A 14,973-nucleotide genomic window follows, 5' to 3' on the forward strand; every position below is an offset into this window, starting at 1 on the left:
CCTGGCGATATTCATAATCCCTAAGGATTGAGAGATTAGTGAAGAAAGCTTCTTATGAAACAGACCCACCACAGAAGAATCAGCCTCCTCCCTGGAGATATACTCCCCTTCTTCCAGCTCCCCTTCGCTTCCACTGAGCTTGGACTTCCCTAAATCGCCCATGGAAGCCTCAGAAACTACATCTTCCAAATCCTCCTTTAAAATCCTTCCTGGATCTGTTTTTCCCCCGATCCCTGAAAAAGAGAAGCTTGCAGGATCTGCAAAGAGGCAGAGACAACAGAGGATCCTGGGACTGCAGACTTCCCCCAGGAAAAAGCCTGGTGAAGACACTTCGAAAACTCTGCAGACCGATGCAGAGAATGGTTCCCGCAGTTGAGTCACAGAGCCCAAAGCCCTGCTCATTCCAGCCCCTGCATCCCAAGAGGCCGATGAAATCAGTTCCAGAGCCGTGGGAGGAGGAGGGCTTCTTCCCTCCCGCAGATCCAACTGGCTGCTGGACCTGCCAGAGGGACCCAGCTGACCCGGTGACCCCACAACTGCCTGTGCTGGGTACCCATCTCTCTCCCTTTCCTCCAGGCAGAATTTGTAAACTTTCCTTCCCCCCCCCACCCCTCAGTAAGACACACAACACATGGCACGAGCCGTGCAGAGCGGGGACTTTTTCTTGCCTTCCTGTGCTGACATTCCTGCTCAACCCATACATCAGGACAATGTATTTTTCCCACTGTGCACAAAATAGTTCATGAAAGACAACATAAGAACTCTATAAATGACTTCCTTCAGAGTTTACAAAGGTGCGTGTGCCACACACCTAAGCACAGTATGCCACCAAAGTCTAAATATAATTTTTAAAAAATGCACCATTTCTGATAGAAGGCTATAGCAAAAATCTTGTTTAAGGACTTTATTTGTGTTTTTGTGAACCACCTTTTAAAATGTATCAAAAGCCAATAAAAAAAACAAATTAAACATATCACCTCTCCCGCAAAATAAAATACAAAAAAGGTACTTGAAAGCCATCAAATTTGCAAAGACTAAGTTAAGCTATTTCTTTTCCTCTTTGAATCAAGTATGTGAATAGTTAATAAACAAGACATCACATCCAGAAAGAAAGGTCTACTCGATGTGCACTGGACAATACCAAAAGCTCCCTGAGTCCCTTTCATACCGACCAAACTGCTTTAGAAGCTCACCGCAAAGAAGGTGCTACCAAAGAAGCTTAACCTGAAGCCTATCTTTTTTTTCTCTTTTTTAAAGGCTGTTTTGCACAAGAAAGTGGGGAAACAGGTCAAAAAACAAAACCAAACACCGGAGGAGAGACTGCAGTAAAGGAGGGAGATCAAGGACCCTCACACCTGAGAGAGAAGGAGGACAAAAGGGTATGCAAGGAACACGTGGACTGACCTGAAGGAAGCCCCCGGCTGTAAGGTCGGGTTCAACTGGGTGAGGGAGTCAAGAAACTTTCACTCAGGAGCAGCTCAATGAAGAGAGGGGGTCCAGGACTAATCAACCCAGGAGGAAGTCCAAAAACGACATCATCCACACTTGTAAAGAAAACCTAGGACTCAGACACAGCACAGAATCTGCTTGCCTACCATCTGCTGGAGACAGTGAATACTGGCAGGCTGAGTGGAACACTGGACCCTATAAGTGGATGATGTCAGCTAGCCTTTAGTTCTCTGTCTCCATCTACTGGCTGGGAAACATAACTCATGCATCTGGATAAATGAAGCGGAAAACTGTTTAATGAACTTGTTTAGTTTCAAGGCATCTAAACTATGAGGCTAACTTTCAGAAGGACTTATGTGCATAAATGGGCTTTTGAAAGTTGCTACAATATATGCTAATGAATTGTCAATAGGTTAACACACTTTTGAAAATTGCTATATGTGCTTTTATGGCGTAAATCCTTTTGAAGATGAACCCGCTATCTGTGTTTTTTGACTGGAATTGCCCAACCATCACCCCCTTTTTGTTGTTTTATAATACTAAGAAATGGAACTCTCAAGCTAGAGGGCTCCTTGTATGTGAAAAAAAAAATCACTTGACTTTTCCCATGTTTTTAACTTGCCATATTTATACATACAGCTGAGCACTAAAATGCTTCTGCCATTTTGCAATGAAATATTTACTTATGAAAGTGTCTACTTATACAGTTGTCTAAAATCAGTGACATTATATGAATTTATCAAAGACTAAAATGAAGTTCCATAGGAGCTACTACCCAGGAAAAAGATCTAGGCATCATAGTGGATAATACTTTGAAATCGTCGGCTCAGTGTGCTGCAGCAATAAAAGAAGCAAACAGAATGTTAGGAATTATTAGGAAGGGAATGGTTAATAGAACGGAAAATGTCATAATGCCTCTATATTGCTCCATGGTGAGACCGCACCTTGAATATTGTGTACAATTCTGGTCGCCGCATCTCAAAAAAGATAGAGTTGCGATGGAGAAGGTACAGCGAAGGGCAACCAAAATGATAAAGGGGATGAAACAGCTCCCCATGAGGAAAGGCTGACAAGGTTAGGGCTGTTCAGCATGGAGAAGAGACGCTGAGGGGGGATATGATAGAGGTCTTTAAGATCATGAGAGGTCTTGAACGAGTAGATGTGACTCGGTTATTTACACTTTCGAATAATAGAAGGACTAGGGGGCATGCCATGAAGTTAGCACGTAGCACATTTAAGACTAATCGGAGAAAATTCTTTTTCACTCAACACACAATAAAGCTTTGGAATTTGTTGCCAGAGGATGTGGTTAGTGCAGTTAGTGTAGCTGGGTTCAAAAAAGGTTTGGATAAGTTCTTGGAGGAGAAGTCCATTAACAACTATTAATCAAGTTTACTTAGGGAATAGCTACTGCTATTAATTGCATCAGTAGGGATCTTCTTAGTGTTTGGGTAATTGTCAGGTTCTTGTGGCCTGGTTTGGCCTCTGTTGGAAACAGGATGCTGGGCTTGATGAACCCTTGGTCTGATCCAGCATGGCAATTTCTTATGTTCTCATGACTATTACACTTCACAAATTAATTCTGTAGTTGGTCTACCAAAATGTGGATGAAAACCGCCTTGGCTCTGTTCGTGCCTACATCCCAACATTTACAAAACTGATTTGATGAGAAAAACAACACGCTACTCTCCTACTCAAATAAGACATTTTTAAAAACACTGAAATAAAAAGTTGACATTTTTTAATGTAGGAGGCGTGGTCGGAGAAGTGAGAATCACTGGTCAAGCTAAACATTGCTACAGTGTTGGTGCTTAAGACGCATGATTTTATAGATTACCATCTTTAGGAAGCGGCTGTGCAGAACAAAGAACTTAAAAACAAAGAGCAAGAACTTTCTTAGAGAGCTGTTTAATTATCTTGCATAATCAAAATGTTTAAAAAACGATCTAGATAAACTTAACATTAATTAATATACTATCATCGAAAGTTTTCTTATTTGGCTGCCAGCCAGAACGAAGCATGTTGGGAATAGTAGTTCCTTTTGATCGTTCCTGAATTTCAGAGAGGTGCGAGGAGCAACTCCTGAAAACTACATTTTCCAGCGCCATATAGGAGGCAAATACTAAAATAAAAAAAAAATAACCCACCCTATTTTGGGAAAGAACAGAAAGTTTTCGTCAATTAAAGTAAACAAAAACTGTGGAGTCGCGGCGCTTTTTAGTTAAAACAACTTGGATTTTTATTTTCTAACAAAAGGAAAGCTATTTCTTTAACGAGCAAAGAAAAAAAGTCTACGTAAAAAAAAAGGAAACCCAAGTTTCACAGTGCATTCTAGGAAACGTAGTTTCAGACAAGCAGAGTCTGTGTTAAAGAAAGTAGAGGTGGCGGCGGATTTAAAACTACACCTCCCAAAATGTCCCAGCGTCACGCAGGGCGACGGGCGCTCCGCCCACTGAGGGCGAGAGGCTGAGAGGAGAAGAGAACATGGCGGTCGAAGCCTGAAGAACTTCGCAAACATGAAGCGTTGAGGCACCATTTATGTCTGGATTTTGTACATTTTGGGGGGCTGCGTTGCTGGATATTTTCTTTATATTGTGCCCTTCCTACGTTTCTTTGTCAAAGTATAAATCTGAGTGAGCGGGGCGTGCGGTTCCCTTCTTAAAGATATGGGCGTGCAGGGTTTCCAAGAGTTCCTAGAGAAGCGCTGCCCGGGCGCTGTAGTGCCCGTGGACCTGCTGAAGCTCGCGCGCACCGTTGCGCGTCAGCAGCAGCACCACCATCACCACCAATACCAACAGCAGCAGCAGCAGCACCAGCAGCAGCGCGCGGGGGGCCTCGCACCTGGCGCCTACCAGTCGCCGCCGGGGGCTCACGCGCACGCTCCGCAGCCTCCACACGCGCCTCTTCCCGCCCGGTTGCTGGTGGACGCGGATTCGGCCCTGCAGCGTCTCTATGGCGGCTACCAGACGGACTGGGTATGTGGCGGGCAGTGGAACGCCATGCTGGGCTACCTGGCGGCCCTGTCGCAGGCCTGCCTGTACCAGGGCGGCTTGGAACTGGTGCTGCTCTTCAACGGCGCCCTGGCCAAGGAGCGGCTGCCCGAGTGGGCCCGGCGGGCGCAGGGCGAGCGGCAGACGGCGCAGCTCATCGTCGGCCACGTCGGCAACAAGGGCACCCCGCCGCCCCGTGCCTGGTTCCTGCCGCCTGCCTGCCTCAGCCACTGCATCCGCCTGGCCATGATACGCTTCCGAGTCAAGGTAAGAGGAGGGAGAAGGTGAGGCTTCCCCCTCTCCCCCTTTCCCCCAGCATGTGACCTAGCGCGTGTGTGGTGTATGTCCCGAGAACAATTTATATGTTTAGTGATGCACTGCTTTCTTGGTACATACTATGTTTGTGTAAAACCCAGTATTATTGTATCTCATGTGTATCATTGTATAGGAGCTTCACGCTTAATTACTCTTTTTTTTCCTCCTCTTTCTACATAAGGAATATTATTATTCTGCATTCTGTTTACATACTTTCCCATTCCTAGTGTTATTCTAATAGACCCTTTTTTTTGTATTATTTTAACATTCCTTGTTGTTCCACTGCGTTCTCTGTATAAATTTGTATCCTCTTTCTACACCCAGTGCTGCTATTTTGTTTCTTCTGTGTGTACATGTATTTTCCCTTTTACATATGCTTATTTACATCACCTGTATATAAAAGTTTCTCTTCCGATGTTTATATATTGGGAAGGAAACTTAATCTTCTTAAAATTTAGTGCTGAATGGCCACTACCATTGCCCTGGATAGCCTCCTTCCACTAGCCACACCAAACAGGAGGTGAGTGGAAAAACGGATGTAGACAAGTTGGATTCTGACAGGCTGATATAATAAAGTGCACCCAGCCTAGTGCACATGTTTACTTGTGGTTGGACGTGCATTTCAGGTATGCAGTCTGATACAGTAAGGAGATTAGCGCTTCTTAATCAAAGCATATTAGTGCCCATCACATTAATTTGCATGCATACGAAAACTTTAGCTTTTACCGCCTGATGCAGGAAAGCGAGCCCAAAACACATTTTTTTTAAATTGGAAAATTAATTCCAGCTCTGGAGGTAGAATAAAGTTTACTTGCAGTCAAAGGCTTATGAGAAACATAAAAGGGTCAGTGCAATAAGATATGCCATGGTATTGGGCACCTGTTGCCCTAATGCGCTCTGTGCACCCGATGCAGTATTTAAATGTGAGGGAAATTGGGGCAGTGTGTAAAAGGGCGTGCTAATGAAGAATTGTGCATCTCTGGCACTCTAAAGTTTATTGCTTCAAGGGCCCACAACTGCAGTGGGCGCTTAATAAGAGCATCTGTTTTGATCGTGCTTCTTTTTTATTATTTTGCCGAGGTGCTGATTTCAGTGCTGACGTTTATTGGTATCTAAATTGTGCGATCATAAGAAAGATGTGCTTCCTTTAGATCAAATCAATACATATATTTTTCTCCACTGTAAGCAGAGGGACCGATGCAATATGGTGTGCTGAGCCAAGCGCACTGTTAACGTGCATTTGGACGCAGGTAGAATAGAAGGACTAATCAATCCCCTAATGCAATAAGGGGATTAGCGCCTATTCAACGAGCATCTAACGCGGAGTGAATGTAATAGCGTTCTTCACATGCAAATGCATGTGAATGAGGCTATTAGGCATTCACTCCCGATGCAAAAAGAAAAATGTGCATCTCCAACGCACATTTAACTGTCATCTATTAACGCCTGGGGACAACCTTATGCCGTGGAAAGATTTTATTAAAAGAGCCCGACTCCGGCCGAGTTTCGCCAATCAAGGCTGCATCAGGGGCTAAAAATTGAAATTAAAAAAGTTATATTAAAATTTCAAAATCGAAATATCTATTATACACAGACCAACATATATATATATCTTGATTAAAGCAAATACATATACACAAAATTCATATTACCTCAAATCAACTGTTGGTCTGTGTATAATAGATATTTCGATTTTGAAATTTTAATATAACTTTTTTAATTTCAATTTTTAGCCCCTGATGCAGCCTTGATTGGCGAAACTAGGCCGGAGTCGGGCTCTTTAATAAAATCTTTCCACGGCATAAGGTTTATTTATTTATTTAGTGATTTTTCTATACCGCGGCACGTTAATAACATCACCTCGGTTTACAATAAACAATAAATTAGCAACAGGCTTTACAGCCAATATGAAATAATGTGAACTTTGTTTGTTTGTTCCTTGGCTACGTGGGACTGCCTTCCGATTTGTTTTGTTGGATCTATTAACGCCTGCCAGACGTTAATAGATGTGTGCATCGAAAAAAGAAGAAAAAGAAAAGAAGAAAAAAATTTTGTTACCGGCGGACAGCCACGAAAACCAACACCAATAAACCCGGCATCGGTTTTCGTGACTGCCATACGGTCACCTGTCTCTGCTTTCTCCCCTGCCTTTCTTTTTTCTCTCTGTCACTTCCTCCTACCTTGCGCCGTCTTATCTTGACAGTTTTGGCGATTTCCTGCTGTCCGGGGCTTCCTGTATAACAAAGAATGACACAGAAGCAGCAGCGGCTGCCTTGCCCCCTCTCCCGGGCCCATACTAAGGGGGTGTCTCGCCGCATTTTCTCCTGGGGACCGCCCACCACAGCCCGGGAACTCCACTCCTGCCACCGCGGGTCTCCCTGGTACCATCTCTGCTTCCTCCCCCACCTTTCAATAAAGGCTGACAGACTCGAGCCTGACCTGGTCACATGGGACGCCATGCAATAGGGGATTTTAAAATGAAACCAACGCCGATAAACCTGGCTGGTTTTAAACCAACGCTGGGCTTATCGGCGTCTGCTTCCCTTGCTGCCCGGCAGTCACGAAAACCGACGCCGGGTTTATTGGCATCTGTTTTCGTGATCGGCGTACGGCAGTCACGAAAACCGTTTGGGTTCGCGTTAGCAAGGATGTGCTAAGCGACCCTAGCGCATTCTTGCTAACGCGACCCCCTAATTTGAATATTGCATGGCGCCTCTCTTTGGGGGGCCATGCACGCATTTGCTTTCTACACGCCTTTATTGCATCGGCCCCAGAGTCAGGGTGATAACTAAGGAGGAGGGCATGTTTATCACAAATCAGAGGACCATATTTTTATTGTTTCTCATGAGCCCTTGACTGTGAGTAAACTTTACTCCACTTCTGGAGCTGGAATTAAATTCCCCAAATTAAAAAATGTGCATAGGGCACCCAGCCTTTGGATTTGCTTTCCTGCATCGGAGGGTAATAGTTAATGTCTTCGTCTACATGAAATTTACATGTGTTGGGTATTATCAGGTATGTATTTGTTAGGGGGTGTATTTTGGATGTGCTAATCTCCTTATTGCGTTGAAGGCTATTCTTGCCTGCCTAACTGAGTAAATCCGTGCTCTAAGCTGGATGCACCTTATTGCATCGGCCCCCAAAAATTTGGTTCTCTGTGTTGCGATAAATATTCCCCTTGTAGGATAGGGTTGTTTAGAGAGATTAGTATAAGATTTAGTTGTTTGGAGTTGGAACAACAAAAAAAAAAAAAGTATATCGGGATTAATGAAGCGGAGCATAATGATTAGCTAAAGGACACGTTAAACACTGCTTCTCAACCCAGTCCTATGTGTGTGAGAGATTTGCTTGCAGCTTTGTATGAGTGCCCGTTTTTTTTGTGCGTGTCTTATTGCATCAGTCTGAGAGGGAAGGGGAACAAAAGTAAAGTTTGAAAAAGAAGAAAGTTAAAATCATTTATATGCATGAATTTTCCAGTGCTTTTCAACACGATTCTCTTCCAAAACACATCACCCTTATCAGGTGAGGTCATTTTGAACAGGATGAAGCCAATATAAAGAAAAGCAGATAAAATTAGCTAGATTAATTGTTCAGGATATTTAGAAGGATAAATGTCCCACTGGATATACTGTTATCTGGGTATACCTAGTCAGATAATTTTAAACTCAACTGGCTATATTCATAAGAACATGCCATACTGGGTCAGTCCAAGGATCCATCAAGCCCAGCATCCTGTTTCCAACAGTGGCCAATCCAGGCCATAAGAACCTGGCAAGTACCCAAAAACTAAGTCTATCCCATGCTACTTATGCTAGTAATAGCAGTGGCTATTTTCTAAGTCAACTTAAAAGCAGGTAATGGACTTCTCCTCCAAGAACTTATCCAATCCTTTTTTAAACACAGCTATACTAACTGCACCAACCACATTCTCTGGCAACAAATTCCAGAGTTTAATTGTGCGTTGAGTGAAAAAGAACTTTCTCCGATTAGTTTTAAATGTGCCCCATGCTAACTTCATGGAGTGCCCCCTAGTCCTTCTATTATCCAAAAGAGTAGATAACCGATTCACATTTACCTGTTCTAGACCTCTCATGATTTTAAACATCTCTATCATATCCCCCCTCAGCTGTCTCTTCTCCAAGCTGAACAGTCCTAACCTCTTTAGTCTTTCCTCATAGGGATTATTCTATCCCCTTTATCATTTTGGTTGCCCTTCTCTGTACCTTCTCTATTGCAATTATATCTTTTTTGAGGTGCAGCATCCAGAACTGTACACAGTATTCAAGGTACGGTCTCACCATGGAGTGATACAGAGGTATTATGACATTTTCCGTTTTATTCACCATTCCCTTCCTAATAATTCCTAACATTCTGTTAGGTTTGAAAGTTAACTGGATATTCAAAACATAGCTGGTTAAGTGCAGTGGGGAAAAAAAAAGTCATTGTAGGGTCTGTAAGCCCTATCTTCCCCACCCCACTAAAGGATCACAACTAGTGTAGGATATAGCGCCTAACCCTCCTCCTCTTTCCCCAAAGATTTTACATGTTGTAGACCATTTGGCCCAAGGAGTTTTCCTGCCTTTCACAAATTCTGAATTAATTGGTGGCCTCTGGGCCCCCTCCAAAAGCCCATCCCACTTGGCATCCCCCCAAAACTACAAGGCTGCTGGGAGCCTGCTAGGATTATCATGTTCCTGGTATTGTTCAACTTTGCTGTCAAAATGTTCCTGGGCTGGAGGACTAGCAGGTGGGAATGGCTCCAGAGGATACTAATGTTTGGATTATTTAGTATTTAGATCATTGCATTACAGACAAGTCTGTGTATGTTGTAGTGTGTCAATACAGTATGTCCTATTTGAGCAGCTATAATTTTATATTTATAATGAATAAACTAATTTCTAAACAATAAGATTTTCAGTTAAGTCTGTGATTATTTACATCCAGTGGGCTTCTTGAAAAGCTAAGAATTGATATGACCTCAACTTTTATAATTGAAAGAAAGTTTGGGCGTAATACACACTTCTATGATAATTTAGATAAAACATGGACATCATAAACAGATTCATTCTTAATGGTTGGTCAGTGTTGGCTGAGGTAGCTTTGACTTGCTCAAGTCACAAGGAGTTTCAGTATAAGAAGTAGTATTTGAACTCTGATCTCCTAATTCACCCCATTACTCTTATCACTAGGCCATGCCTCAAACATTGTTCCCTTATATCAAATATTAAACACCCTGTGTGTTCCCCTGTTTCTTGCTTTCATATTTTGGGAGAACTGTACCTTAGTTATAAGGAGTGCCATTGTGGGTCAGACCAAACGTCCATCAAGCCCAGCATCCCGTATTAAGATTGGCCAATCCCTAAAGGCATATTAATTTTCTTGCTGCTTTCTCCTACCAGGTTAATAACTGTGTATGGACTTTTCTTCCAGGAACTTGTCCAAACCTTTTTTAAATGTTAGTTGCCTTGACCACATCCTCCAGCAACAAATTCCACAACTTGATTGTGGTTGAGTGAAAATAATACTTTCTCCAGTTTATTTTAAACCTGTTAGCTTAAGGGAGTGTTCCCTAGTACTAGTGTTGTTTGAAAGGGTAAATAAACTGTTGTATTCCACTCATGATTTTGAAGACCTCAATCATATTCCTTTTCAAATATCTCTTTTCCAAGCTGAAGAGCCCTAACCTATTCAGCCTTTCTTCATAAAGGAGTTGTTCTCCCCCCTTAACCATTTTTGTTGCCCTTCTCTGGACCTTTTGTAATGCCACTATATACTTTCTGAGATGAGGTGACTAGAATCACACATTATACTTGTGTGGCCACACCATTGATCTATGCAGAGACAGTATGATCTCTGTTTATTCTCCATTCCTTTGTGAATAATTCCTAGCATTATGTTAGCTCACTGTGTGGCAGTAGCCAAAAAAGCAAAGGATTTAAATGTTCTAGATCCTTTTCATAATGGTCTGAGGAAGGAATTACATTTTTTTTATTGTAACTTTTATTGTAACTTTCGCATTCTTCATGTTTATGTTCACGTTATTTCCCCCGTGTTCCATGTAAACAGATATGATGTGATCTATATCATGAATGTCGGTATAAAAAAGCTTTAAATAAAATAAAATAAATCTACAGTTAGGGTTATTTTTCCCCATGTTCATCACTTTGCACTTGTCCACATTAAATTTCATCTGCCATTTAGTTGCTCTGTTCTCTAGTCTCTTCTATAGTTCCTCATAATTACCTTATTTTAACTATCCTGAATATTTTTGTGTCCTCTGCAGATCTGATCACTTAACTCATCGCGCCCTTTCTAGAACATTAAATGAAAATGTTGAACAACAGTGGCTCCAGGGCAGATTTTTGGGGCACTCTATTATTCACCTTTCTTCACTTGAAAAACTGATCATTAAGTTCTACTCCTTGCCTCCTATCTTATAACCAGTTACCAGTCCACACTGAGACGATGCCTCTGTATCCCATGGCTTTTTAGCCTTGTATGAGGGACTTTGTCAGATACCTTTTTTCCAAATACACTAGATAATTGGCTCTTCTTTATCCACATGCTTGTTTACACCTTCAAAGAATTCTAATAGGTTAGTAAAGCATGACTTTCCTTTCCTAAATCCATGCTGAGCTCTTTCCCATTAAACTATGCTTATCCATATGACCAGTGATTTTTGTTAATTATAGTTTCTACAATTTTACCAGGCATAGTCATCAGGTATGTAGGTGCTTGTGATATCTCTGGAGCCCTTCTTGATATTTGAGTTCCTTGAGAACTTTTTTTTTTGAAAATTTTTATTCAGTAAGATGCAGACACAGTGAATACATTTAATTTGGCAATATTTATGACTTTCTATTTTCCTTATTAGGCCCTGCTTTCCATTTTATAAAGGATGCTTTTTGGATTTGTTGGGCTCTTTTACAGCACCATTTAGCCATACTGGTGGGTTCTTGTAGTGTTTTTTTGTATTTTCTTTTTTCTTTAAACTTTTTAATTCGTGGAATGAATTTTGCCTATGCTTCCAAAATAGTGTTTTTAAATAGCCTGCAACCTCATGCAGACTTGTAACGGACTGTTCAGTATTCTTTTGTTTTTTTTTCTTAGCATCTGGTCAGTTGAATCCAGAACCAGTGGGTTATGCACCTTTACCAGCAGATGGAGATGGAACAAAGCTGAGATCACAGTATATATACTCCTGCAGTGACATCAGCCTGCCAGTATTCTCTGTCTCCAGCAGATGGTGGATGTGCAACTCCCTACTGAGGATTGCTTCAAGTTTTAGAAGGAGAAATAAAAGGAAATTTAATTCTTCCGCTCTCCTGCAGTGATAACAAATGGTCCCTCCCCCAGTTGGGAATTCCTGAGGTGATTTCCTTGGCCTCTCAGATTTGTGCCTTGGTCTGGTAGCTGGTTTTCTCAGCTGGCATCGACTTAGCTGCTAAAACAGCTGAAAGGCAGTGGGTGCAGGAACCAGAGTGTGGTGGTGACGATAAATGCCTTCTCCCCCCGCAGCTGGAGACTGTCTCTGTACTCAGCTGGGAAAGCCTGAGCTCAGTTAAGGCTTAAAAAAAAAAAGGGTAGAAGGGTTGTTTGTAAGGCTTCCCCCTTCCTCCGGTCTCTTTGTTCCCACCCCCAAGGGAAGTTAAGGGACGTGGGCAACCTGGTGGGTTGAGCAGCCCGTGGGGGCTAGGCCCCACTGTTAGGCTTTTCTCTGTGCGCTGCATGCTAGACTGCGGTGGCGTTTTTGCACGCTGCTTCCTGCCATCACTGCGTGCAAGTATGTCTGGCTGTGTGTCCAGGTTGAGTGCCCAGTTTTCTGACATTTAATTGGATGCCTGCTTAGGTGTCCAGGTGATAGTGGCTTCCATGTTAGGCGCTCGCTTGACTGTGCGCACAATTTGGGCCACATTAGTTGTGCGCTTAGGTTTGGAAGGGAAGAAGTGCGTCTAGCTTTGGGATGCATATATTTTACAGCATGAATTCATCTGAATGCACACCTTCAGTCGCCTGATAAGTGTAACTGACAAGACTGATGGGCGCCCGTGACTAAGAAACCTAAGCACCTTTCCCTCTGTGCTGCCTGTCATATTCAGGCATCTCAGCCTGGCATGCCCTCTAACTTGTGCCAGTGCTGCTCAGGGAGAATTATCTTCCTCTGATTTTACTAAGCCTGGTTCTTCCCAGCCTGATGACGGCTTGGATAAAGACATGTCGGGAGGGGCACCTGACCTTGGATCTCCCTTAACTGGCTCGTCAGCAGGGGACAGTAGTTCAGTGGGCATTGCACAGGTGCCTTCTGGTTTTGGCATGGATCCTTTGCCTTTTCTCAGGTAGAATATTTTCAAGGATTGCTATTCTTTCTTCAGGCACAGTCCTCAGCCCCATCCAGTCCTGCCAGGTCAGAATCGCAGGTGTAACCTCTCACTCGCCCGATACTACTGTTGCGCACCAATGTACACCTAGATCAGCAGCAGGTCCTCCTAATAGGAATCCGGATGGTACGGATAATGAGGTCGATCCTGACTCTCTGGAGGTTGGGGAAATTGCTCCGGGACTGGAACCGTATAGGACTATATTGTGGTTCTTTCATAGAGATGAGCTACTGACTCTGATTTCCCAGACATTAAAGATTCCGGGAGTACCTGGGGCAAATTCCATGTCTGAGACCAAAGAAAAATCCCATCATGATTTCTTTGTGTAAAGCCTCTTGTTTTTTCCCTGTTATGGAGGCCAGTCAAGAATTGATTGACATTAGGTGGAGTGCCCAAGAGGCTAATTTCAAAGGTTTGGAAGGCCTGTACTCCCTGGATCCAGTGGTGAGAGAGCATTTGCTTTTTCTGAACATGGGTACGCTTGTCTGTGCCATCTTTAAACGGATGACTGTCCTTGTGGAGGGAGGAGTGGCCTTGAAGAATGTGCACAATAGAAGGATCTATTTATTAATTTAACATGTTTTGTATACCGTATATTCGGTTTTGCCATCATAATGGTTTACATTAGGAGAACATAACATGCCATACTGGGTCAGACCAAGGGACAATCAAGCCCAGCATCTTGTTTCCAACAGTGGCCAATCCAGGCCATAAGAACCTGGCAAGTACCCAAAAACTAAGTCTATTCCATGTTACCATTGCTAGTAATAGCAGTGGTTATTATCTAAGCCAACTTAATAGCAGGTAATGGACTTCTTCTCCAATCCTTTTTTAAACACAGCTATACTAACTGCACTAACCACATCTTCTGGCAACAAATTCCAGAGTTTAATTGTGCGTTGAGTGAAAAAGAACTTTCTCCGATTAGTTTAAAATGTGCCACATGCTAACTTCATGGAGTGCCCCCTAGTCTTTCTATTATCCGAAAGAGTAAAAAAAAACGATTCACATCTACCCGTTCTAGACATCTCATGATTTTAAATACCTCTATCATATCCCCCCTCAGCCGTCTCTTCTCCAAGCTGAAAAGTCCTAACCTCTTTAGTCTTTCCTCATAGGGGAGCTGTTCCATTCCCTTTATCATTTTGGTCGCCCTTCTCTTTACCTTCTCCATCGCAATTATATCTTTTTTGAGATGTGGTGACCAGAATTGTACACAGTATTCAAGGTGCGGTCTCACCATGGAGCGATACAGAGGCATTATGACATTTTCCGTTTTATTCACCATTCCCTTTCTAATAATTCCCAACATTCTGTTCGCTTTTTTGACCGCCACAGCACACTGAACCGACGAGTTCAATGTGTTATCCACTATGACGCCTAGATCTCTTTCTTGGGTAGTAGTAGAGAATAACATTAGAGATTTAACAAATACAATTTAAAGTTAAATTTGGGTAGCATTAGGGGGTAATAGAGGGTTAGATTATATAGGGAAAAGTTCTTAGATGTCAGTTGTAGAGTTCGTGGTTTTATTAGTCTGTCATAAGTTGATAGGATGGTGTGTCTGTTTTCTTTGGAGTTGTCTGGTTGGTAGTTTGTTGGTGTTGGTAGTTAAGATCTTCTGAAAAAGCTCTGGTAAAAAGCTAGGTTTTTAATTCTTTTTTGAAGGTTTTGGTGTCAACTTGAGTTCTTAGATTTAGGGGTAAGGAGTTCCATAGAGATGGGCTGGCAATGGATATAGCTCTCTCTCGGGTTGATACTAGGTGCGTGATTTTTGCATGAGGAATTTTGAGGAGGCCTTTATTCACTGAGCGAAGGTTCCTTTTTGGAGCATGTAGTTC

The 14,973-nt window shown here is 42.6% G+C and overlaps 1 protein-coding gene across 1 annotated transcript in view; it reads left to right on the forward strand.

Annotated features, from left to right (window-relative positions):
- The first annotated feature begins 3,867 nt into the window (after nt 1-3,867).
- The window catches only part of FAM120C (family with sequence similarity 120C), a 385,399-nt gene continuing 374,293 nt past the window's right edge, over nt 3,868-14,973 (forward strand). The window contains 3 exon segments of the mRNA XM_029607874.1: nt 3,868-4,236; nt 4,239-4,281; nt 4,283-4,706. Coding sequence (XP_029463734.1) covers nt 4,116-4,236; nt 4,239-4,281; nt 4,283-4,706 — 588 coding nt within the window. The 5' untranslated portion in view covers nt 3,868-4,115.

This window comes from Rhinatrema bivittatum, chromosome 1 (assembly GCF_901001135.1).
Source record: "Rhinatrema bivittatum chromosome 1, aRhiBiv1.1, whole genome shotgun sequence".
NCBI classification, from domain to species: domain Eukaryota; kingdom Metazoa; phylum Chordata; class Amphibia; order Gymnophiona; family Rhinatrematidae; genus Rhinatrema; species Rhinatrema bivittatum.